We start from the raw sequence: 24,470 nt of genomic DNA, 5'->3' as shown, positions 1-24,470 counted from the left end.
CCATATCAATACCAAATGCCCAACACATGCTGTACATATGCAAAAGTGTCTGGAGTTTTTGGCTATTTCTGCAAACTGTACATGCTGTACAAATTACAGCAGTCTTCCAGGCTGCTTATTCCCTTTCACCATCTGTAGGTGCTGGTGTTCATGAACACACAGCTTGTTCACATGTAAATAGTCCTCATAAATAGTATTAATCAGAAACTACTGAATCACACCGCATGTTTCCCTTCATTAATATTCATAACATATTTATGACTTCATTTAGCATTGTTGCAGCACGCACTTCCTCGTAGAGAGAAAAAAGCTGTAAAATTAAGGCAGCTGATGTGACAGCTTACATAGGTGTTGATCATGTATTGCAGTTCAGCCCTTTTGCCTAATAATTAACAGTGAATGGCAAAGTGAATGCATATATAATGAGGAAACGGGGAGAAAAAAAATCAGCGCACTTGTGAGGTATCTCGAGTTCTTAGTGTTGTATTTTAAGTTGCTGTTGTTTCACAGGGGGACACTGATAGCACAGTTTTAATAGAATATAAAGAGAGTTATATAATTTTAAATGCTCCTACACCTGAAGCTTAGCAGCCTCATTGCAAGTTTGACACAGATATACAGATATAGCAGAGTTACTGTGGGAATTTAGCAATCTAGGATGGTGTTGATGATGGTATTAACATGAAAGTTGGTGATTTGTAACCTGAACTGTGTTAACAGAATGCACAGGTGATGAGCAGAAAGAGAAGATTGAAATGTTGCTGCATTATTCTCTTTAGGTAGAGCTTATATAAGGGTGAATGCTGCATATGACTTAAACTGGAAGTACAACGGTGGCAAAATATATACAAGTCAAGTCAAGAGGCTTTTATTGTATTTATATATAAACTACATGGACAAAAGTATTGGGACACCTGACTTTTTTAGTCACATGTGATTCTTCCTCAAACTGTTTTCACATATTCGGAGGCAATCATTTATAGAATGCCTTTGGATGTGGTAGCATTTTATTTTACTTCATTAGATTTAGGAGACCCAAACCTCTTCCAGCATGACAATGCCTCTGTGCTTAAATCAGGTTTTGGAGTGGAAGATCTTGAATAGCCTACTATAGAGCTCAGACTTCATCCATAACAAAAAACTTTTGTTTTGAATTAAACTGCACCTCATGCATCTTCACCCTACATCAGTACCTGACTTTACTACTGCCCTTGTGGTGGAATGAGCACAAAACACCACAAGCAAATGCCAACATCTGGTGGAACATTTTCCAAGAAGAGTGGAGGTATTATAACAGAAAATGCAGACTATATTTGGAATAGGATGTTCAGAAAGCACATATAAATCTAAACTAATAAGTCTATAGGTTGACTGATTTAAAAAAAAAAAAAGGTCTATACAGCAAATGATAAAGAAGTGCTACTATGTTAACTGTTGATGCAATGAGCAGCCATGTTGATTTGATGTCACTTGCTAGATTCTGGCTTATGGGGACCATGTTTACAAGTAGAAATGTATTTTTTAAAGGATTGCTTTCTGTAGTTTTATTTGTAGTCTTTAGGTAAAAGTATCAGATTTTTTGTCAAATGCTGCATACTTTCAACTGAAATCACAGGGAGCAGAATGGCATTGTGGCTGAAGTCAGGACTGTTAATCAAACTAAAAAAGACTCTAGAACTCAGAAATGTTACAGTACACATTTGATTCAATAAAAATGCTCATAGTGATTTTAAGGTTTAATATACAAATCATTCAGACACCCTTAGTGAAAAAAACAACAACAACAAAATACAAGCGTGCAGCTTATTTAGGAACTAAATACCTCACCTATCACCGCTTTGTTTACAGCCAGCCCTGGCTTCCCCCAGCCAGGTGTCTGTTGCCAGGAGACTGTTGATAATAATCTTTATAGTCTGTTGTTGAATAAGCTAGGACTTGTATGATGCAGAGCTTTTACTTACAGGAATGTCTCTCTTCAATTCAGCTTACATGAAACACCTAAGGAACTATATGCTTGATGTGCCTTACACATGAACAATGCATAAAGTTGCCACATATTGCAAACAACTTTCGAGAACAGTATTTAGCCACCTGGTGGTCAGAATGAAGTATTGCATGTATTCATGAATATTTATTATTTACTTTAGAATGCAGCCAGTGTACTTTTGAGTACTTCATAAACACACTGTCCTACTTTGGACATCAGTCATATATTTTTCCAGTCACTAAATGGAAGACAAATTCGGAGAGAGTTTAGAGAGTTTAGAGAACTGACCTCTTGCCGATTTTATATATACACTAAAAGTCTTGAGTTCAGCCTTGAGGCAGTGATAATCTTGAATAAATTAATGGAATGTTCAAATATTTTCTAACCTAATCTCGATCTACTAGAGGTGTAGTGTATTTGGGATTACCATGGACAAGAATTTCAACACATTTCATTGTACAGAGAGACAGAGAGTAACTCCATCAATAAACAACAGTAAGCGTTACTGCGCATTACATTTAGATACACTTAATGATACACTTTAATTAAAAAAAAGTAATCAAACACACTTTCTTGTCTACATGCCTGTTATGTTTCAGTACACAAGTAACCCCCAATAAGGTTTGAATTTTAGAGATTAAGAGGCACAATTCATGTTTGAATGAAGGTTTCATTAAAGCATGGTTTTGCATAAATGTTTAATGATAGCCCACAAACCTGCATTATAATGGGGGCCTGAGTAAGCAAGTTTTTTGTCGATGCACAGCACAGCACAGGGTAAAGCACAATTTATTGTATTCTTTTAAAGAGCACAAACAGTACAATTAAGCCAAACAGAATTATTATGGCCGCATTCATTTGGCCATGTACATATTTTTAAAAGTGGTAGCTCAGCGGTCAAGATGTAGGATTCCTTTTTGTAAGGTTGTGAGTTCAAATCCCAGCTTCACCAAGTGCAGGGCCCTTGAGCAAGGCCCTTAATTCTAATGTGCTCGCTCTAGATAAGGTTGTCTGCCAAACACTTTCATTGAGGTGTTTTTTAAGACATTGGCCAAAGTGACATGATTTATTTTGATTTCTAACTGCATTCAGTATCGCACCCCACACAACCATTCAACATCTTAATTTTTTATTGCACACCATTATCTTTTGCAAACAAGTCTTCACAGTAACAATGCGTTAAGAGAGAAGGAAAAAATAACCCAGAAGCATTTTGGCTGTTGAATGCAGCCTTGGGTTCAGTGTAGAGTATTAATAGATATTTACACATACACAATGAAAGCATAGGGACTTATTCCAGCTTACTCAGCTCATCTGAAATCTCACCTCCTCCCTGATGAGAAATGCACAATCCCCTCAGGTTGCCAGTCTGAGTCCAGAGCTCAGGGTTTGTAGGTCCAGTTGTGATGAATCCCGACACATTCAAGTAACTCTATCATTGCACAGGCACTGAGTTTACATGGAAACACACAAATGCACTGATTTTTCATTCATATTTTTGTAGGTTGGTGTTTAAATTATAGCATTTTTTATACTGTCTCAATGTTCATTTCAAATGAGAAACAAAATCTTGCACAAATGCATCATTTTTAGATATGAAAATAAAACAACACAAGTGCACCTAAGGCCATATTTAGAGTTGCCAAATTAAATCCAAGTCGGGAAATTTAAGCATATGCTTATGTAAACATTTTTTGCTGTCCAATTCAGTTAAGGCAAATTACCTGCATGTAGTCAATGCCTTGGAGGTTGCCAGATTTTTCTTGAATAAAAGTGTCTGAGACTGGATTTGCAATATTTTCAACACCACCACCAATAGTAAACAAAAGCACTAGCCTAGTAATAGAATTGTGGAATAAATACATTTCTTTAGTTAAAAGAATTTCAAATGAAAACTAAATAAAAAATTACTATTGTGATATCAAATAAAAAAAATTTAATTTTGCCTTAATTTAACAAAATGCTTCCAGTAGCTTATAAAATAGCACTTGATTCAGCACATCCTAATTTATATTCTGTCCTTCCTTCGTCTCTCCCTGGCAAGTGTATGAGATGCTACACCTAATTCATTATGAACAATACTATGATACTAAATTGAGTTCAGGTTATCACACATAAAATGTATTGGATCAATGATATAATCTATAACACCAAATTTTTTCTAGTTTGTGTTCAATATTAAATAAATATTGCCAATGTTTTGGCTAATTCTTTGCACCTGCTGATAAGAAAGAACACACCCAAGTTCAATCTTAAATTAATTTTAAACTCTGAATATGGCCGACAGTGTCATAGTTTTAAAATAAAATGAAAAAGAAATCTTACTTTTCTTAGTTTCAGTATGAGGAATGATAAAGGCACTCTCTTGCCTTTTGGCCATAGTTTCAGAAACAATTCAGAACTGGTGATTTCAGTCAAAATGAAAAGCCGTACTGTATATCTGGTGACACTTAACTGTCAAAAAGAAATAAAAAGTGACTGAAACATTTGCAGTGACTATGATATAGCCATAAGTCAGAGAAATGTCTAGTAACAAACTTAGCATACAGATAATTTGTTTTATTATACAAAAACATGAACGCATTATATACACTGATGCAGAGCTGTGAATTCTGCTTACTAATTCATTTGTGGCAAAAAAAAAAACAACAAAAAAACCCAAAAGTGCAGCCAGTAAGAAAGGATCTCTTTGCACATGTGGAGCAGAGAAAAAGGACACAGAATTAACAAGCAGTGGCAGCGTTGCATCTGTAGTAGCAGAACTCCCCATGCCACGGGGAAACAGGTGCATTCAGCATGGTGTCGCTGACTGGAGTCAATGCCAACACAAAAAACCCCAATTAGAGTCATTCTGCACTCTTCCACCAAGTTCTTACCAAGAGTGCACTTTTGAATAACCCAAAATGTCACACTCACTCCAGCGCTGAATAACTCTAATGAGAAAGGAAGTGCAGAGTTCACAACATGGAATAAAAAAAATAAAAAAAACATAACACTGGATTGCACTGGATTTAGTCCGATTTACAGATGTGTCTGTGTAAGCTTTGGAAAATGATTAGGAAAACCAAATCAGGTCACACACAGAGAGGAGACAAGTTGTATATGGGCCCTCACAGGAGGAGCGCTGCACTGCAGCACTACTCTTAAAGCTTAAAAGGATCTTTAGGCAAAATATCTCACACACCGTTGGCTGCGTAGAAAAGAATTCAGCAACCATAAATATATCTATAATCCTATGCTAACTGTAGTAAATAAAGTTCACCTCCTCTACCAGTCTCATGTTGCCTAATACGGTAATCATCAGCCCTGCTCCTTGAACAAAATTCAGTCTGAAACCTTATCTAACACACCTGCTCCAGGAAACCAGGCCATTTTCACCGGATCAAGGAACAGGCTTTTAAAGGCAGGTAAATCTCAAGCAACAAAGCAGGTGATCACTGTATTCCTGGTCAACAGTCTCTATGTGCTTCTACTTTACATCTTTGTACATCTCCCATTTCATTAATATTCTGAACTGATGAAAATATTCTGCAATAATTAATAAATTAGTTTTGCACAACCAACAGTGTAATAAAAAGAAGGGTGTAACAAAACAACATGTGCTGCAGCTTTCACCACTGGCTACAATGCAAGCCTTGGACTTCAAAAGTAAAAAGAACGAAATGTAATGAACATAAAATACAATCCCGTGTGCTTGTGGGTAGCATCAAAAGGAAAGAAAATGGACCTCTTTTCCGTAATGCCTCTGGTCTAAAGTACGTGGGGAGCATGTCTACACATAACGAGCAAAAGTTCTGTATCTGTAACTTCTGCAGACATCTGTAGACATACCAGACATATATTTTCCATATGCAGAGTGGCAATTCAGAGGCATTGGTGGTGAGTCTCTTGGAATTCACTGAATTCAAACACGCGTCTCAAGCACGACATGCACGAGGCTCATGGTGTAGGTCCTGTCTCCACTACCTTGTCCGAGAGGTCTGACGGTGCTCCATGTCATCCTCAACTACAGCGCTGTAGCCCTCCTTTTCCACACATTCGGTCAGCACATTTAGCGCTAGGCGCAGGCGCCGGTCCAGAGCCTGCAGGTGCGGTCTAATGAGGATAGGAGAAAGGCGGTCACGCAAAAGAGACTCCTCCATCAGCAAACTTAGCTGGTATTCCTCCTTAGCCAGCAGCTGAAGCCGTAGATAGGTGGACCTCCTTACCCTAGGTCAAATCAAGCAGCATGAAAGAGGGAGAGAAATTCAGAGGTAGTGAAGACCAAAAAGGGGTTGAAGGTTAATGCAAGAAAAACAAAGCAAAAACCCCACAAGAAAACAGAGGGATTTAAAAAGAGATTAAAGATTCTTTTTAATACCCTGTGACATGCAAACAAATACGCTTACCTGCAGCACTGACTCAAGGGCACCAAGATTGACATTTCATCATGTGAGTGTTTTCCGAATCTGTTGACATTTTTGGAAAACATTTTTTAAATTTAGCTAATTAAATCAATAAGTAAATTTCAATATTCCCTACAATTCTTACACAGACTAAACTCAGACCACTTTATTTCCCATAACGCAGCTTTTAAAAACAGCAACAACTTCAAGCAAATGATTAAGCATGCTTCTGCCTAGGTTTGAAACAGCACAAGAGTACAAAACTGATTAAAAAAAGGCATCCGCTTATATTGACATGCAAAATGTCGCTTACTTTGTTGTGAAAGCTTTTAACAATTGAAAAACTATTCCTAACAAAGTGCTTTTGTGTTCTGATGGTAGTCAAAATCTATACAAATGTGTTAGTTCTAATGCAATATAGTTTCTATAGTAACAACTTGCATTATGGGTAATACATAAACGTCATAAACATAAACTACAAAAACATATATAAAAAAAGGTTTGAAATGGAGAGGTTTTTTATAAAGAGACTCCAGTATCAGTGCATTGTAACAGTCAGGGGTAAAGAGTTTCTCTTTATGGGCTTTGTGGTTTCTTGGTAACAAGACATTATGCCTTTTCATGTGTGTTATTATGTTCAAGAGAAAAAAAGTGGCTGCTAAAGGGAAGCTGCTGTAATGTGAGTGATAACACTATAATGTTAAATGTTAACCACAAATAGGCAAAACATACCACATTCCATTCTTGAATTTAAAAAAAAAAGATTGGTTGCTGTCAGATTGCTCTGTTAAGGGGAATAAAAAATGTTCAGGATGTTCTGAGTGTCTTCTTCTTCTTTTTCTTCTTTCGGCTGCTCCCATTAGGGGTCACCAAAGCAGATCATCCATCTCCATACCCCTCTGTCCTCTACATCTGCCTCTTTCAAACCAACTACCTGCATGTCTTCCCTCACCACATCTATAAACCTCCTCCTTTGTCTTCCTATTTTTCTCCTTCCTGGCGGCTCCACTGCACTGTTGACCCCAGGTACCTGAACTCCTCCACCTTCACCACCTCTTCTCCCTGCAACTACACCACTCCACTGCCCTCTCTCTCATTCACACACATGTACTCTGTCTTACTCCTACTGACTTTCATTCCCCTTCTCTCCAGCGCATACCTCCACCTCTACATGCTCTTCTCAACCTGCTCCCTACTCTCACCACAAATCACAATATCACCCGCCAAACATTATAGTCCACGGAGACTCCTGTCTGACCTCTTCTGTCAATCTGTCCATTAACACTGCAAACAAGAAAGGGCTCGAGGCTGATCCTTGAGGCAGTCCAACCTCCACCTTGAACCAGTCTGTTGTTTCTACTGCACACTTCACTGCTGTCACACTGTCCTCATACGTGTCCTGCACCACCCTCACATACTTCTCTGGCACACCTGACTTCCTCATACAATACTATAATTCCTCTCTTGGCACCCTGTCATATGCTTTTTCTAAATCCACAAACACACAATTCAACTCCTTCTGACCTTCCCTATACTTCTCCATCAACATTTTTAAAGAAAATAATGCGTCTGTGGTGCTCTTCCTCGGCATGTTGCTTACAGATGGTCACCCCTTCTCTCAGCCTGGCTTCCATTACTCTTTCCCATAACTTCATGGTGTGACTGATCAACTTTATTTATATTATATTTATTTATATAGTTTATTTATTTTAACTATATTTGACTTAGCACATGTTTTACGCTGAATGCCCTTCCTAACGCAACCCTCCCCATTTATCCGGGCTTGGGACCGGCACTAAGAGTGCACTGGCTTGTGCAACCCTAATGGCTGGGTTGACAGGATGTGCTGAGTGTACTTAAAGTTAAAATATACTAAAATATACTTTGGCTGCTAACCGCAACCCACCTCCAACTGCACATCTTGTGCTTTATTACTTATTTAAGGAACACTCTATAGTAGGTCTGCATAATTAATATAAATTATTAGTGGATGGTGTCAGGGTAAACTGCCTTATAGTTAGATTAGCAGCCATATATATTATAATTTCAGAATAAAATTTAACTAAACTGTATTTTTTAAATGAAATGCCTAAACAAATTATTTCTACACTACTGACTCCTTATATCTGGTGTTAGGCAATAAACTGTATTGTAGAAACTCAGGGTTAACATTGTTATCTTCTTTCTTTTCAGTAATACTGTTTTGAGAAACCCCAAGATGCTCTAGGAGCATGATAAAGTGGTCTATTCTTATCCATACCAAATGTTCTTAAAAAGCAGCAGCATCAGCAAAAATGAATTCAATGAATAAACACAGAACTATTTATTGCCATAAGGTATTCAGCTACATAATACACAAGAGGAGTTTCACACTCACTCAGTAGAGCCTTACAGCATTTTCATTAACACTGTACATTTACACACTACTTATTTTACCTCTATCTTTTTTTGCAAATAGCTTTCAGCAGTACATATATTACTGACTCTGATAGACCTGATACTTGAGCTTGATCTCACTTTTAATTAAGTACGTTTTCAATTATATCCCCAGTTTCCATGGTGTCAAATGACTGATAGAGTGATGCTGAGTGGAAGAATGTGTGGTATTTGCTTTCTTGCTTGCATGCTTTGAGGACCTAATCACAGATATAACTGTGTGAAAGGGTGCTGAAGGTGACTCACCCTCTGCCGTTGTCCAGATGGATGATGAATGTCTCATTGCCAAACTTCTCAAAAGTCTCATAATGGTGACGATCCATGTTTCCTGACAAAAACAAAATGTCACATACTTAAGTTTTTGCTTCTTTAAAGACTAAATTGTGCCTGTCAGAATTGATAAGAAAATAAATGTAATGCAGATCGAGCAAAACATTTTAATGTAATGCTCGTGCATAATAATGAGAATGTTTTGTTTGCATTAGTTTTTGGATAGAAATTCACCCATTAGGAAGTCAAAGATGGTCATGTCCATGATATCCAGCAGACGAGTGCCATGGTCGTAGGGTGGAGTCTGCTTTACTTCATCACAGTAATCTGGATCCACTTCCCACCTGAAGAAAATGAACAGGACGGTGCCTTTTATTTCCTGCATCGTTTTTACTTATTGTAGGTTGCAACAACTGACTGCAAGTGTTCATAAATATAACTAATGAAAAGAATATGCAACACTATGACACATAACTTCCTCTGTACTTTATATACTGCATGCACAATATACTGATAATCCAAGAGGCACTTATGATGCATGGTGCAACCCCAGGCTGGCTGCTCTGGATTAATGCAGAGGCTATGAAAGAACCGAGAGAGTGAACAGAGCCTGTCTCATTTACACTGAATTGTGGAAGAAGGTTGTGCATATAACAAGAAAAAGATGTATTAGGCTTCCTTGCTTTTGTCTCACAGTATGAACAGTAAAAGCAGATGGAATGGTGGGACCTGTTCTGTTGATACAGGCAGTAGATTTGCATTATGTTGAGTTTAAAAATGCTGTGGACCATCTGACTAAAATTGTCTTTCCAGAATGGACAGCCTATTGTCCTGGGGCAGCTGTGCAAGGCGACGATTTTTTGCTGATAAAGGCAGTTTGTGAGTTTAATGAACTTGCAGGGTGGTATATGGTGACCTGAGATAAAGTGAATGAAAAAGTAAAGAGAAGAAGCCTTACTCAGCTTTCTTGCGCTTATGGTATGAGCGGCGCCAGGGGTTCCTCCAGGTCTTGCGCTTGGCAAGGGCTAGATCAGGCAGAAAGGCAGCCAATGAGCCCTCAATCTGGTCAGGTTTGCCACATAAGGCATGTTCAGTCGAGCAATAGTATGAGCATTCACCATAAAAACAAATGTTGTTGGCTGCAGGAAAGAAAAGGAGAAAGAGTGTGTTACTATACATGGTAAGTTATATCCTGATTCTACGTGGGCTGAATGTTGGAGTTTATAACATTATGAAATCTCAAACTTATAATTTCAAAATATAGAAATTAGAGTTAATCAGGGGTGTAACACAATTACTGTTGTATATATCTGTATACAGCATACATTCAGATATAAACCCAAAGTGGCTATGCCCCCTTTTATTTTATTTTATTTTATTTTATTTTATTTTATTTTACTTTACTTTTTCACTAGTCACAATTGATGCCATATGAACATTTGTGCTTCAGGTAAACAAATTCTATATATGTTGCACAATATCTAAGATATTAACAGTGAAACAGAAAATTAGTTTTTACATGCTAGAATGTAAAACAACAAGATCCACTATACACTAAAAGTCATGTAAGTAATGCATCACTGTAAATAAAGGTGGGTATGCTGCATGCTGGTACCTGGAGAGATAAAGAATGTCCGCCAGAGCTTCTTGTCCCGGGTCACGTCTCGAATCTCCCGCGTCATATTTACTAGTCTGCCAGCCACTGGTGGAACCCGTCGGAAATCCAGAATTCTAAACGTCCAAAACATACATTTGCATAAATTACATTGCTATTTGCCACATAATATTTGTTGATGGTCCTATTAATGCTGTATTCCCACTTTATTGGATTGGTTTCAGAACCATTCAATACTGACCAGGATATTGCGGTAACTTAAAAAGATTTCAAGCATAATAATGTAACTGTACAAACTCTTTGGAGTGCTGCAGGTTTATGAAAAGAATGAGCAATTTCTCAAAGTGACTCTATGATGATTTCATCATTCTTCTTTCTCTGACAGCAGCTGACTCTGCCCTGTCTTAGCCTGGGAGGCCCTTCATTACTCATCCGCTTTATGATGTGTCTTTGACTGCTACTTATTGGCCTTTTAAAGGTTGACTTTTTTTTTTACTTCTACATCCGGGCCACACTCCACTACCATCTACTGAGACTGTATGTATGTAAGGTGGGGTGTCTCTCTGAGTGCTTCTTGCAGCCATTGTAAACTCACTTTCCAGAGGTGCCTGGATCCCAGAGCCCAGAGGGACAGAAACCCAAGCTTGGTATACAAAGCCTCTCAAAGACTACAAAAGTGCCAGGTCACTCTAGATGTGAGTGACAAAGAACCCAGTGTGGCGGCATGGTTCCTTGTGAGCAGAAGTCTGTCAGCCATATGGGATTAGTGGTGCAATTAGAACATATAGAAGAGGAAAGGTGCAAGGCAAAAGAAAGAGAAAAAAGTAGACCAGCTCTTGGGATACAGTGCTCCATTCCATTTTAAGGCAACAATCTTTCCATGGGTTACATGGTACCATGCAGAGATAGTATATCCTTGAACTTAAACACAGGTAATTTTTTCAATTTGTTTTGCAATTGCGACACCTTACAAAAACCAATAAATGTCCTAATAATAAAATCTGATTTCATCTTTGGGTATCAAATATTCCACTGGCTGTGTGGTCAGCTATATATGAAATTCAAGTATAATTTCTTAGTTATGTAGCCTACCGCAGCGTATATCAAAGGGGTAAAGTATCAACAGGTTTACAGGTGCCAAAGTGCAAGACAAAGCCTGCTGGTGTTATGCTCACTGTTCAAAAGAAAAAAAAAATCAGAGTGGATAAAATAAAGTGGGTCTCAACAAGCTGAATCAACAATCACCCAGCACAAAGACTCTTTCTCTATGAGCTTCCTTGTTAAAGTCAGCGGGGAGCATCTCCCAACTTTTGATTGCTCTCATATGCACCTTGTTATCCGCACAGCCCACTTCATGGGGAGTTGGATCGAATCAATCCTGCTAAGTGCTTTTCAGGCTGCTGGCCAGGGGCGAGTGACGGGGTCTGAGAAATGTGTGTAGAATCAGAGCTGGTTGGATTTGAGATGTGAAAAAGGGGTCCAAGCTGCTTTTTGGGTTTTGTGAAGCCTAATTCTATGTAAAACTGATACTTGTGTAAGCATCAATGCACCTGGTTTTCCTACACCCATACACATGAACTTATGGCCAGAGGGTGGAAGAGAGCAGTATACCATTTTGTCTAATGATGAGAGTGATTCGTATGGTATTGCTGGTTATAGACTTAAAGAAAGACTTTGGGAGCTAATAGGGAGCTAATGTGTTTTTTTTTAAAGTGAAAATAGCATGTTTTCCTGATGAAAACAAACATTTGGGTCTAAAACCAGCATAATCTGAAATACAAAGATAAGGATTTTGGTTCAGATTGAGTTGAGTCATCTACTTTCATGCTTCAGATCAAAGCCCAGATCTTCTATGGAAGGAGCAGAAAGGGCAGAAAGTGAAACTACAAAAACAGTCTTTATTATAGCTTCCAGCTACCTGCTATTACCATGAGAACATTTCAACGAGCACACACTGAATATGGGATTTTAATGGCACATTAATGCAGAATACATAATTATTATTTTTATCCCACGAGTCAATTAAATTTTTATTGCTTACTTATGGAAATATGGTTAATATTCTATGGTTACTATACTGGATTGTACAGAAATTGTGGTGGTAGGGCCATATGGACATTATGCATACGTTCAAATTTAAATTGTTGATTAGGAGAATTTCATTTAAGTCTTATAGTATCCTTTCATATATATATATATATATATATATATATATATATATATATATATATATATATATATATATATATATATAAAATATTATATTTTTTTATATTTAAAAAATATTTTTTCTTATCTTTTTGTGGCTCAGGGTATATATTTGGAAGGTATACTGGTGTGTAGGTTAATTCTGCTCTAATGCAGTGCAAGCAAAAACAGCATAAACACCACAGCAAACTTACTAACACTTGCTTTCCATAAATAAGTGTTAGGAAATGGTACCAACAGTCGAGGACTTTATTTTTGGCTTAGTCTGGTTCGTGCCTTGCATTTTGTACAATGACTCCATTGAAGTGAAGTCCAATTTATACTCAAAGCATCAACTCATGCACACTAGGTTTGGAGCACACATTTCTGTTTTTACATGCACTGGTTTCATAAATATAATTTTTAAACATTTGTATGTAAAGATAGGTCTTGTTAAACATACATCTCTATTGTATATAAATACACAAAGCTCATTAATTTAATGAGATTTTCACTTATTCACCCAGTTTGGGTCTCAACTAACACCTGCGTGCATTTGTTACAGGACGCTAAACATTTACCCATGTGATGTATAGAATACAAACTGCAAGATATAATATAAAAAATATTGTGCTGATTTTTAGCTAGAAAAATAAGCCTAATTTAAAGTTCATTAAATAACACATTAAATACTACATTACTACTATATACTACTATACCAATATTATTAATTAATATAATTATGTGTAATTATTCCAATTTTGTAACGCTTTTAAACTTTTTATATTGTTGTTTTAACATCAGGATAATAAAAACAAATTGCGATATGAATTTAAGACCAAATTAACAAACTACAATATCTAAAATAAACCTTGCATGACACCTATATGTGGTTTATCGCTTATTCCAAACTCTGGGAAAATTCCTAACTGCACTGCACTGCACCGATGTTAAATTGCACCATTTGACTTATTCTTTCTGATATTCTGATAATTAATTCTAAATAAGTTTTCCGTTTGCTTACAAATGGCTTTAGTATCATACATTATGCATTACAGCTTTACATTCATCTGAGCTTTTCCTCATGGAATAGCACAATAATTTGTGCTAATGTTGTGGATTTGAAAAGGTAATCCATGGTTGGTCTGGGAAATGTGCATTACATTCAATATAATAGGTGTAATTCCATTTCAAGTCACTAATGGTTCCTCAAACTGCATCACTTTTATTTTTTTTGGAGTTTTGTTTGTTTCAGACAAAGCCTACTTGGAATAAGTATGAGAATGGCTTTTGTTTAGAAAGACTGTTTGGAATATTACACTTACTTATGCGCCTACTGATTCATTAGCTAAAAGCCACATAATATATGAAACATGATATATTCATCTTTAGTATATCACTAAAAGTGGATGGATAGTATTTTAACAAGGCAGTTCTTTGAGATAGTCTTGTTTCAGATTAAATTAATAGATGCTTGCAACATTTATTTGATGAGAGTACCAGAGCCTGGGTTTGGTGTGACATTCCCATGGTGACTCATGGCCTCCCATTCAGCACTAATAGGTGTCAGTAGGAGTGCCATGTGCACAACATTACACAAATGGCATGGACATGCACTGTCAGATCTCGTTTGATTGAGAATAAGGATGTGTGAGCATACATCGCCGGTAGAATTTCAGTAGGATTCTATTTTCCTCTAAGAAGGTGTTATCAAGCAGCCAGGCCTACCTGTCAAGATGAAATGCTGCAATCTCAGCGTTGTGCCTCTCAAAGTCAGAGAAGTAGAAAAAGTCTGGGGGAGTCTCTTGCTCTCTGGTTTGCCTGGAGAACAAACAGAAAGAAGAAGACCGGTACAGTGAGGAGTTAAGATCAGCATCCGATCGTTAAGTGAAGTGTTGCCGGTGGTAATAAAGGCAATGAAATGCAACGTTTTGCAGAGATTTGTGTGTCTAAACAGCAACTAAATATGTGCTTGCAAAACAAGTCTTAAGCACAAACAAAATTTGCTCTGGAGTTCATGATATAATTTGAAAAGATTGGGCAGATGTGTTGACGCAGAAAACGCAGCATTGTAAAAAATATTACTTGTCATCAACCCTGTGATGTTAAAATAGTCCATGTTCCAGATCTCAGCAGGAGGAATGGGAGAAAGAGAGAAAAAGAGAGTGAGAGAGAGAGAGAGAGAGAGAGAGAGAGCGAGAGCGAGAGAGAGAGAGAATATAAAGAGAGAGCAAGAGAGATGCCACTGTGGAGAGAGTTATAAAGAGAAAATAAAAAAAGGGACTTCCCTTTTTTAGGATGCTATGGAGTTACAGACTTGAGCTTGTATAGTCAGACAGCTGGGTTGGATGAATAGGATGAGAAATTTGGCAGTGGTCTATATTGTCTGACTCCTCTCAAGGTGGAGACAGACCGAGACAGACGCACCATGATTGTGTACTCTTGCCTAGCAAGTCACATAGCATATTCAATGATGGGTATGGTATTTTACCTTGGAGAACAATACCACAGGTGATTTTACAGTAGACTGCACCACTCATAAATTCAGCAGAGAAAGACAGGGGAAAAAAAAGACAGACAGACGTGCACAAGGATAGCTAAGTGTATCTTGGCTGTCTGGTATTTTATCTGCAGAATGTGCACAGGAGGTGTTTCGCACAACTTGATCTAAACCGAGGGTTGTTTTTCTGGAACTACTGTTGCATGATGGGCCGATCTATCCAAGGCTGTCACAGCTGAGGCAGATCGGGGAGATTTTAGTGAGACCCAGGTGTGCGCTACGGCTTCCCAACAGCCTGCCTCAAACATTATTACAGTCATCGCTCTCTCTCCTTTCCTGTGCAGCTCTACCTGCAGATGAAACCTGTCATATAATCCCATTTAAGTGAGTGCCTGCTCTTTTTCTGAACATACCCTTTTCACACGTGCCATTAAACCTTACTGACCACCCTTCCTTTCTACCACTGCTAATAAACTGCAAATGAATTAAAGACTTTTTTTTTTGATAAGATCATCCTTTTCCTCTTCAAACACCTGTTATGATATGCCAAATTTTTATATATATATTTTTATACATACAGTGAACTAATAGCTTTTTACTTGCAAGGTGAGAGCTGAGATTTAGCAATGATTCAGGAATGAAAAGCCTGAGCAGCTCCCCGGAGAGGAAAGTCTGTCTACCTTTTGACCCAGAATTCAATGAGATACTCAGGGGTGGAGTAGGTAGTCTAATTCGACACCTTTGGTACACATTGTAGCTCTTAAACTGTGACCACTAGGGAGGTGTTCTCCTGAAAATAGTCTTTATTCGTATAAAAAAAATAAAAGAACTTCAGTATATTACTATGTAAGTATCTTTGCTGTATTCTAAAAACTATAATAAAGCTGAAAAGCTACTGAATCTATTGAGATGTTTTAGAATGGGTAATGTCCAAGCACTTTCTCTCTCTCGCACACTTCTCTGCTCATCACTGTGTTCCAGATCTCGCTAATTTGCACCGCGATCTCCTGCTGGGTTGTGATTGACAGTCCTGTTGCACCGATCACCATGTTCCTGTCTGTTATTTCCTGTAGGGGAGGAAGCCCCGGTCAGCCACTGTATTTTAGACAACTTGTAATGTGACAGTCCAGCGCACATGAAAGAACCTTGGTCACAGAGATATGAGCCCGTGTAATTACCTCTGTATGAATCAGAATCAAAAAGCAATAGTAATGTCACATGGAATGTTTATTGGCCGTAGAAAGACAAGTATCAGGATGAATCCTCGTCCAACAGCGTAAATAAAGGTGACTTGTACTTGGACTAACTATTGGCTGTAACTATTGGCACCCTCTATAAAAAAAGTAAAAATGGCACATCAAAATTTGTAATAAAATTACCTTTATATTTCTCAACCATGATATATGCAGTTACAGTATTTTTTTTTGTAATACATTTGATTAGGTAGGTAGCTCTCGAAATCCTGCACTACCAAATGTAAGGAATAAACATGATGAACCATGCTGTTTTGGGAAAATTAACCCACTCAGAGGTGGTGTGATACAGCCTGGCATGAAGCGCCTTTTGTCTATAACAGCATGTCCTGAAACTATTTATAGATATCATTATTATCACTTACATTATAGCAGCTATAAACACATATCTTCAGCAGGCTTTTTTTTCCTTTCTCTTGACATTTGTAAGACAAAACAAAGAAGTAAACAAAAAAGCTGGTCATGTAGACACCCAGCTCCCCGTCCTGGAGATGCTCCCATTTTGCAACTTTATAAAACACTGACATGGCTCCTCTGATCCACATCTTTATTTACTATTAGTCTTAGGTTATATGGAGCAAGATACAAGTCCCCGTGGACAAGCTATGAGTAAGAGCTGATATAGAATTCAAACGTTTAAAAACAAGCCTAATGTAAACCAGTTATATTACATCAGCTATATTACAACCATACAATTTTGTTTGAGCCACAAATTTATTTTACAAAACATTTGTATAATATGTTATGAAATATGAAGTATGTGGAACTTTTGCATTTGGAAGCACAAGTTTGTCTAGAAAGTCATTGTATGTTATAGAATTAGATTTCATTTAACTGAAGCTAAAAGTCTTAAAACTCTTCCTGGATGACAATGCTTCTGTGCACAAAACCAAGTTTATAAATACATAAAAGATTCTATCTATCCACACAATTTGAGTAGGTCATTTAAAAAATTGTTAAATGTTAATGTTATATGTACAGTAATTAGCTTTAGAAAAAAAAAATTGCCATTAACTTGCCATAAACTCTAAATTGTGCATTGTAATGGCATGTCACATAAAATAGATGCACTACCTGTGATAGAAACTCTGCATTACTGTGGACTCTCTTGTCAGATTTTCAAAGCACTGTATCATCTAAACAGCAATCACATGAAGAGCTTAGCAAGCACACTTCAGCAAGCACGAGTATTTGTCATGTCCTCCAGCGACTGGACTAGAAATGATTGACACATTCCTGGGAAATGTTTCCCTATTGGGTTTACTAGAAGACAAGACTGCTTTCTGAAACTATTTTAAAGGGTGCCACAGAGATATGGTGACAGAGATCCAGCAACACTATCAGTCTGTTTCAAATGCCCTATAATGCATGTTCAAAGGGAGAAAGAGGGAAAGTGCAAGAATATTCTGAGTGCTAAATGCTCAAATAAAAAATGCTCAGGTCAATAAAGGCATGTATAATACCATACTCTACGTAAATCTGTTCTAACAAATAGGGAATATTTCTTGTATTTAGATTTTTATGAACAATATTCATCACAGCATTGATCATTTTAATAATATTGCTGCTTTAATATCCGAGAGTTAAATGGACTTAATTGTGAATCATTTGCCTTCTCGAGTAAAAAAAAAAAAACTTCTGCCAGCTATGATCAATCCACATCAATATGACTCTCACACACACACACATACACACACACATCCCGTGCAGCACATTTAGCTTGTCGATAACTAGATTATATAGATAGATAATATTACTACTAACATTACTCTTGGTAAAGCTCTTGTGGCATGATGATGTATGATAACAGCAGTGACTGTGGCAACCCTGCCAAAATTACTCAAGCAGCTCCAAACACCATATTTTGTGCTGGTTTGTCCTATTTTTCCCCTCCATTTCCCTTCCCTTCATTGACTCCATGACTCAGTCATGATGTTTTTTCATCATTCAAACAGATTTGTTTTCTCGTGTAATAAACCTAAGACCTAAAATCAATGATTACACTTAAAACTAGAAAGCAAAACAAAAAGCAATGCTACAACATATTAACCACATTTCAGACACATGACAAAGTAACACACACAATAAAAGTGTATTGCATAAATTTAAATGTCATTTAACAACAATTCCCTATTGTAAGAATTTTATTTCACTGTCCTATTGGCATGCAAAAACTACTGGATATGCATATCAGTGTTCAATTCAGTTAATTTTTTAGTTGTAGATAGCTTTTACAGCTTTAAATAAATACAAATTTTAAGTATAAAATAGACCTCGGATGAGCAAGACGGGCAATGGTTCCAATAAAATACTCAAGCTGACATGGGAACATATCCTCATCTGGATGACACTGGATTTTGCTATTGTAAATATTTTATTTTAATAACTGTGTCAACAGTCACAAAGAGCAACTGTGTAACCAGGAAATTCATTATAATCTTGACATGATGTCTATTTTATTCAACGATCAATTGTTTGCTGTTGCCCTGTACTTTTATGTTCTTTACTATTGTTCTGCTTTTTGTTTAACCACTGTGTGAAAAGAGATGATTTGTATCTTACTTAGGTATTTAATAAAACTGACGATTGGCTGTCTGTGGATTATTAATAAGTAGTAATGGCTGCATATATGTTGATGTTATTTAGCAAGTCAAGTTTGATGCATTTAACTTTTAATGTCCTTTTTATGGTATATAATCTCTCCATTTACTAATATGGTTTTCTGCGCATGGGGAGAAATCAGTGACTGAAACTGCTTTGATTACATTTTTACCACCATAGTTAAAAGTTTTTTTTTTTTTTTTATGTTCGGTTCCAGACTGTTGCATTGTATTATGGCTGAAATGAACTTGGTAAGACATAATAATACTCAGGTCAAAACCAAAACAATTTTTTGGCATGGTTTTGCACAGCACTGGCTGTTACTGCTGGTGTGAGGAAGGAGTGAGATAAGGGACTTCTGGTCAGTGAGGTGTTCAAAAATTCCATCGGCAGAAGCAAACATTGTCAGGCAGTTATTACTTGCAAGCCTACACTTCTAAAATCCTTCCACCTCGAGCAAGTCACTCTGCACTTTACCACACCACAGCTGTCTCCAACATAATCTATGTATGTAATGCTGTCCCTCTTGTCATTCTCTCTCCTACTCAACTTGCTTACTTTTTTCTGGCTTTGACCCGTGGCTGTTTCCACAGGCTTTTTTATGTAGGATGAACCCAGTGACCTATAGAGTGATTGAGACGCCAGACGAGACTGCAGACCTGAATTCACCCCTGTTACCAACACCTGAAACCTTTATTCACAAATTCTCCAGGAGCACTTAAATATACAGAGTGGCACTAGGCAACCTTGAAACCGCATCCCTCTGTATTTCTGCAGACAGAGTTTGGAGAGACAGAATGAGCTCTATAATCTTTGTGTAATCCTGGTTGGGTTTATGGTCCTGACAACAGGGCCGTTCATCTGTGCTCTCATATACACAGATCTTCGAGAGGACAAAGTTACAGGAGGGAGAGAGGGAGAGAGGGAGGAGGAAGGTGTGAGTGTGTGTGTGTGTGTGTGTGTGTGTGTGTGTGGGGGGGGGGGGGATTGTTGGTTCAAAAATACTTTATACTAAAGAGAGAAAGTTGGTGAATTAAAGAAATGTGCATGATGGAAAAGATGCAAATTGTGCAACTATTAGGACATTCCACAAGCCACAAGCACAAATCACAACTCATCTACAGAATGAGAGGAGAACATGGATGAAAACAAAACAAACCAGCAATTTTCATAAAATAGTTCCTGACTGGCATGAGATTTTTGCAGATGAACAGAGCCTAAACCAGATGTTGGGGCCACAACAGTCCTTGCATAAACCTGTGTTAAGAATATTTTACACTTTTAGATGTTTATACAATTCCCAATTCCCAAACTGATTTCGCTTACCAAATCTTTCTTAAATTGCGTTCCAGTGTTTATTTTCTGTTCTCATTTTGTCTCAGCAAAGCTCTTTAATAGCTACTATATGTCAACCCCTTTGTGTTCCTAATGGATCCAATTAAATAAATGAATTAACTACTTATGTCATGCCTTGTCATTGTTACTAAAATTAAAGTGTAATGCTAAAGGTAAGAAAGGTTTAAGATACAATAGTTTTTTAAAACCTGATTTTCAGAAGCCCTCTGGTATACAGTAGCTGAGCAAATCATGTTAATTTTGTCAGTGCTGTACACTCTAAATTTTCTGTAATAATACGTTCCTCCATTGGAGAGAAGAAGAGAAGGTAGACATCCTATTCACCATTAAATAAATTGAATGAAGCTTTAAATGTCAGGCCACCAAACACTGACTGGTGATTCATATTTCAGAATAATGAATTACACAGTAGCATACAATGACTTAGACTGTTATTTGAACAGATTTAAAAGCAACATACACAAAACAGACAAGCAGTACATTAAGGTTTTATTTATGGGTGGTGAGGTTATTACTGAGTGTAAATGTTCAGCCTAAATAACTTAATGGTTCATCCAGACAAATAATTTTAATTAGTTTTAGTGTAGTTGCTTAATAATTCTGCTATGGTCATAAGCTACACCAGCTATGCCAGGTTTTTATTATACATTTAATTTATCTTTCTTTATTTTGAATAGCAATTTTAAAATTTAACTGAAGTTACTGTTCATACGTGTACAGAACAAGCTGAGCGATAGTGTTTTTTTTTTTTTTATTATAATTTTTTAAATTATTATAATAATAATAATAATAATAATAATAACCAAAAATAGGGTCTTTTTTCAACATATGTTTGACATGGTTTTGTAACTCTCACATATATTAAGACATCAGATAATTGTTACCGGTGCAATTTACTGCATAATTATATTCCAGAGTAAAGAGAAGGGGAAGATTACAGTGCATTGATTCAGTCCCTCTCCCTTGCTGTGCCACACCTTTTTTTTCTCTGACTATAATTGACATCGTCCTCAGGCTGTGGTTTTCTGTCTACTATACAGAAGCAAGAGTTTGCTGTACACTGCAAGTGCTACCCAGTAACTCGGATGACACTTCTCTCTGTTATCACTTGTCTTTAAGTCTAGTCTGAGGATGAATAGCACTACCTGGGAGCTGTCCTTCCAGCTCTATCAAGAGCAGCCTATTGAAAACTCTTGTCTAGGCAGAAAAAAGCACCTGCGTAAGATCAGTCCAAAACGTCAGCAAAAGACTCAGCAGTAATGACTATTAGCTGGTTACACATTTACATGACGCCTTTTTGCCCACAGTGACAAGTAGGCTGCTGATTACAAATCTCTTTGTCAGCTTGCTGATCTCAGATCTGACTGGAGGATACGATTGGGGAAGATGCCAGAGCCTTCACAGGGTAAAATGCTGTGAAAGAACAAATAGAAGAAGTGCCTCTCGGGGCTGCATTCATTAATAAAGACATGATATGCACTAAGTTACAAATCAACGGGAAAACTCCTGTGCTGTTCAGACAGCATCAGACCTCAGTGTTCAGCAACTGACATCCCTGACTCAAAACTCTCATTAATTGGAACTCATGGATAATTTTGGAAATACCAAAAGACATGGTAAATTCATAATACAGCTGTCTCCCTTGTATTGATGACACTATTGTTCCTCCTGATTAGGTTTTTCTGTAATGTAAAAAAAAAAACTTACTTGTATTAAATTTCCTCATAAAGGCTCCCCAATAGCCTCAGGAGCCTCTAAAATTACGCAGTTTTCTGAATGCTAAACTGAATTGTATTTACCAGCTTTAAGAAGTGTGCTGCTCGGTAAATCTTCACTATGCAGCTTACATAATTCAAACAATCCTTATGGATAAATGCCTTTCCTGATCTAGAAATCCATGTGGGAGAAGGGAGGAACGTAGTCCAAACAACATTCAGTTTCACAGTGAAAATTAAACCTGCTTTGATTAAATTCCTATTAACTTTAAGTGCAAAATTTCAGCAGACCTTTTGTCTTTAAAAGTGCTATAAATAAATGTGACTTGACTTATGAAACTAACCAGCAAACACAAGACACAACAAATTATTTCAAATGTCAGAAGTGATTTAAAACCACTCGCAGACTCCCGAGTGCTGCAGCAGTAAAGTGTCTGGCCTGTGGTGGTGAGATTGTGTGTTTGAATTGTGATGATGCCAAAGATGGCTTTCCTCTCTCGCTTGTCATTCAGAGCATTCAGGTGTGCTATGAAGTTACATGAACAGCAGCCATGTGTAAAGATTCAGTGGCTTTAAATCCATCAGAGGGTCCTTCTAACTGCTCCTTAAGTCAAATAAACAAAAAATATGTCGATTCTGATTGGTCAGAAGGTGTGGTTTAAGTTTCAGCAGCTTTGATGGTAGATCCAACTGAAAGACAAATCGCAGGTTTATATTAATGCAGTTTTCTATTATTTCTATAGAGACGATTTATGCAGGGGCATGGCAAACAGAAATATTGCCTTATTCACTTTAAGCTTTGGCAAACGAGAGAGGATAGTGAGTGAATAACTATTTATAGCTGTGATAACTTAAGGAATAGCATCCTAGCTATAGCTAGGGCACTTAGTCCATATTACTTTTACACTCTCGACTGACTTGTGTGTATCCATCCTTGTGGCAACAGTTTTGGAAAGACCACATTTGGGTGTGATGTTCAAATGTTTGCATAGGTTTAGCTTTATAGCATATCAACCAGAAGCAGGTTGTTGAAATGTACATTATTCCAAGGAGCTGAACACTCTGATAAGCTTTATATCGTTTTATTTCCTGCATGTCTGAGGGACATTGTCAGGTTATTAAGAAGAAAATAAAATAGAAAAAGAACCACAAAGACCTGATCAAAGTGTACCTTTTAAGCATTGGGTTTATCAATAAGCCGATTAACTGCCAACTCCAAAAGATTACCGAAATTCTTTCTGTGTCTCAGAGGCTGCATTCGAATTAGATAAAAATTTTTTTGAAAAACAATCCTTTACGTCACACTCCAGTCAAAATATAAGGTGTACAAAAACAATTATTTGCATGTTCCTCTGGCTGTTATCATTGCATAGTGCTTTCTTTTAAAGAAGTCTGTTATCTCTCCTCACTTCAACAACTGCGTCAGACTGTGCGGTGCAGCAGAGGAATCACAGCCTATATAGGAAAGTAAATGGATAAGCTTTGCTGCCCGGCCTGCGAATGGCTTTCCATTCAAGAGACACATGACCAGAACGTTACAAAAGCCCAGATAATGAAGCCACAGTTGGGACTTTAGAGTGCCTTTGGCTAGTAATTCTTCATCTTCTCAGAGATTCCTCCTCTCATAGCACAGATTTACTAGAGGAATGAATAGCTCAGATTCATAGCAATTCATTCCAACTCAAAACCAGTCACAAGCTCCAGCCCTTCAGCATCTGAGTGGAAACCGGATAGAATACTGACAGATGGATGGATGGTTGAAGAGCCGAATCATATAGCATCAGTGTTTTCACCATGATATGATTTATACCAAAAATGATTTATGTTTTTTTTTTGCAGAGGATATATCACATCAGGAAAGGTTTGGCTTTGCAATGTATATAAAAATATTCATTATTTACATTTAAAAAAATGCTACAAAATACAAGACAAATACAAATATTTTGAAACATCACCCAACATCTGTTCAAAGTGATAATGTGGCATCATAGTAATAATTGGCAGGATAAATTTTACTGATATTGTCATAACCTTTTATATAAATCATTCTAGTGTAGAGATTTACATATCATTAAATCTACTTTATTGTTATAAAGCCTTGGAGTGATTTTTAAAAGGTTCGTAATTAAAATTCACAGCTTTTTTTTTTTTACAATTAAGGAAAA

General features: G+C 37.1%; 1 protein-coding gene across 1 annotated transcript in view; it reads right to left on the bottom strand.

The window, feature by feature from the left end:
• Nucleotides 1–3,099: 3,099 nt before the first annotated feature.
• fam20ca (FAM20C golgi associated secretory pathway kinase a) overlaps nucleotides 3,100–24,470 on the bottom strand; it is a 48,849-nt gene continuing 27,478 nt past the window's right edge. Inside the window, exons 4-10 of the mRNA XM_046866700.1 lie at nucleotides 14,609–14,701; nucleotides 10,694–10,809; nucleotides 10,037–10,217; nucleotides 9,313–9,422; nucleotides 9,055–9,136; nucleotides 6,376–6,435; nucleotides 3,100–6,196 (exon numbers count right to left, since the gene is read on the bottom strand). Of these exons, the coding sequence (XP_046722656.1) occupies nucleotides 5,950–6,196; nucleotides 6,376–6,435; nucleotides 9,055–9,136; nucleotides 9,313–9,422; nucleotides 10,037–10,217; nucleotides 10,694–10,809; nucleotides 14,609–14,701 (889 nt within the window). The 3' untranslated portion in view covers nucleotides 3,100–5,949. The remainder of the gene's footprint in view (nucleotides 6,197–6,375; nucleotides 6,436–9,054; nucleotides 9,137–9,312; nucleotides 9,423–10,036; nucleotides 10,218–10,693; nucleotides 10,810–14,608; nucleotides 14,702–24,470) is intronic.

This window comes from Silurus meridionalis, chromosome 14, assembly GCF_014805685.1.
Source record: "Silurus meridionalis isolate SWU-2019-XX chromosome 14, ASM1480568v1, whole genome shotgun sequence".
Classification (NCBI taxonomy): domain Eukaryota; kingdom Metazoa; phylum Chordata; class Actinopteri; order Siluriformes; family Siluridae; genus Silurus; species Silurus meridionalis.
This window is presented reverse-complemented; position numbering and strand designations above follow the sequence as displayed.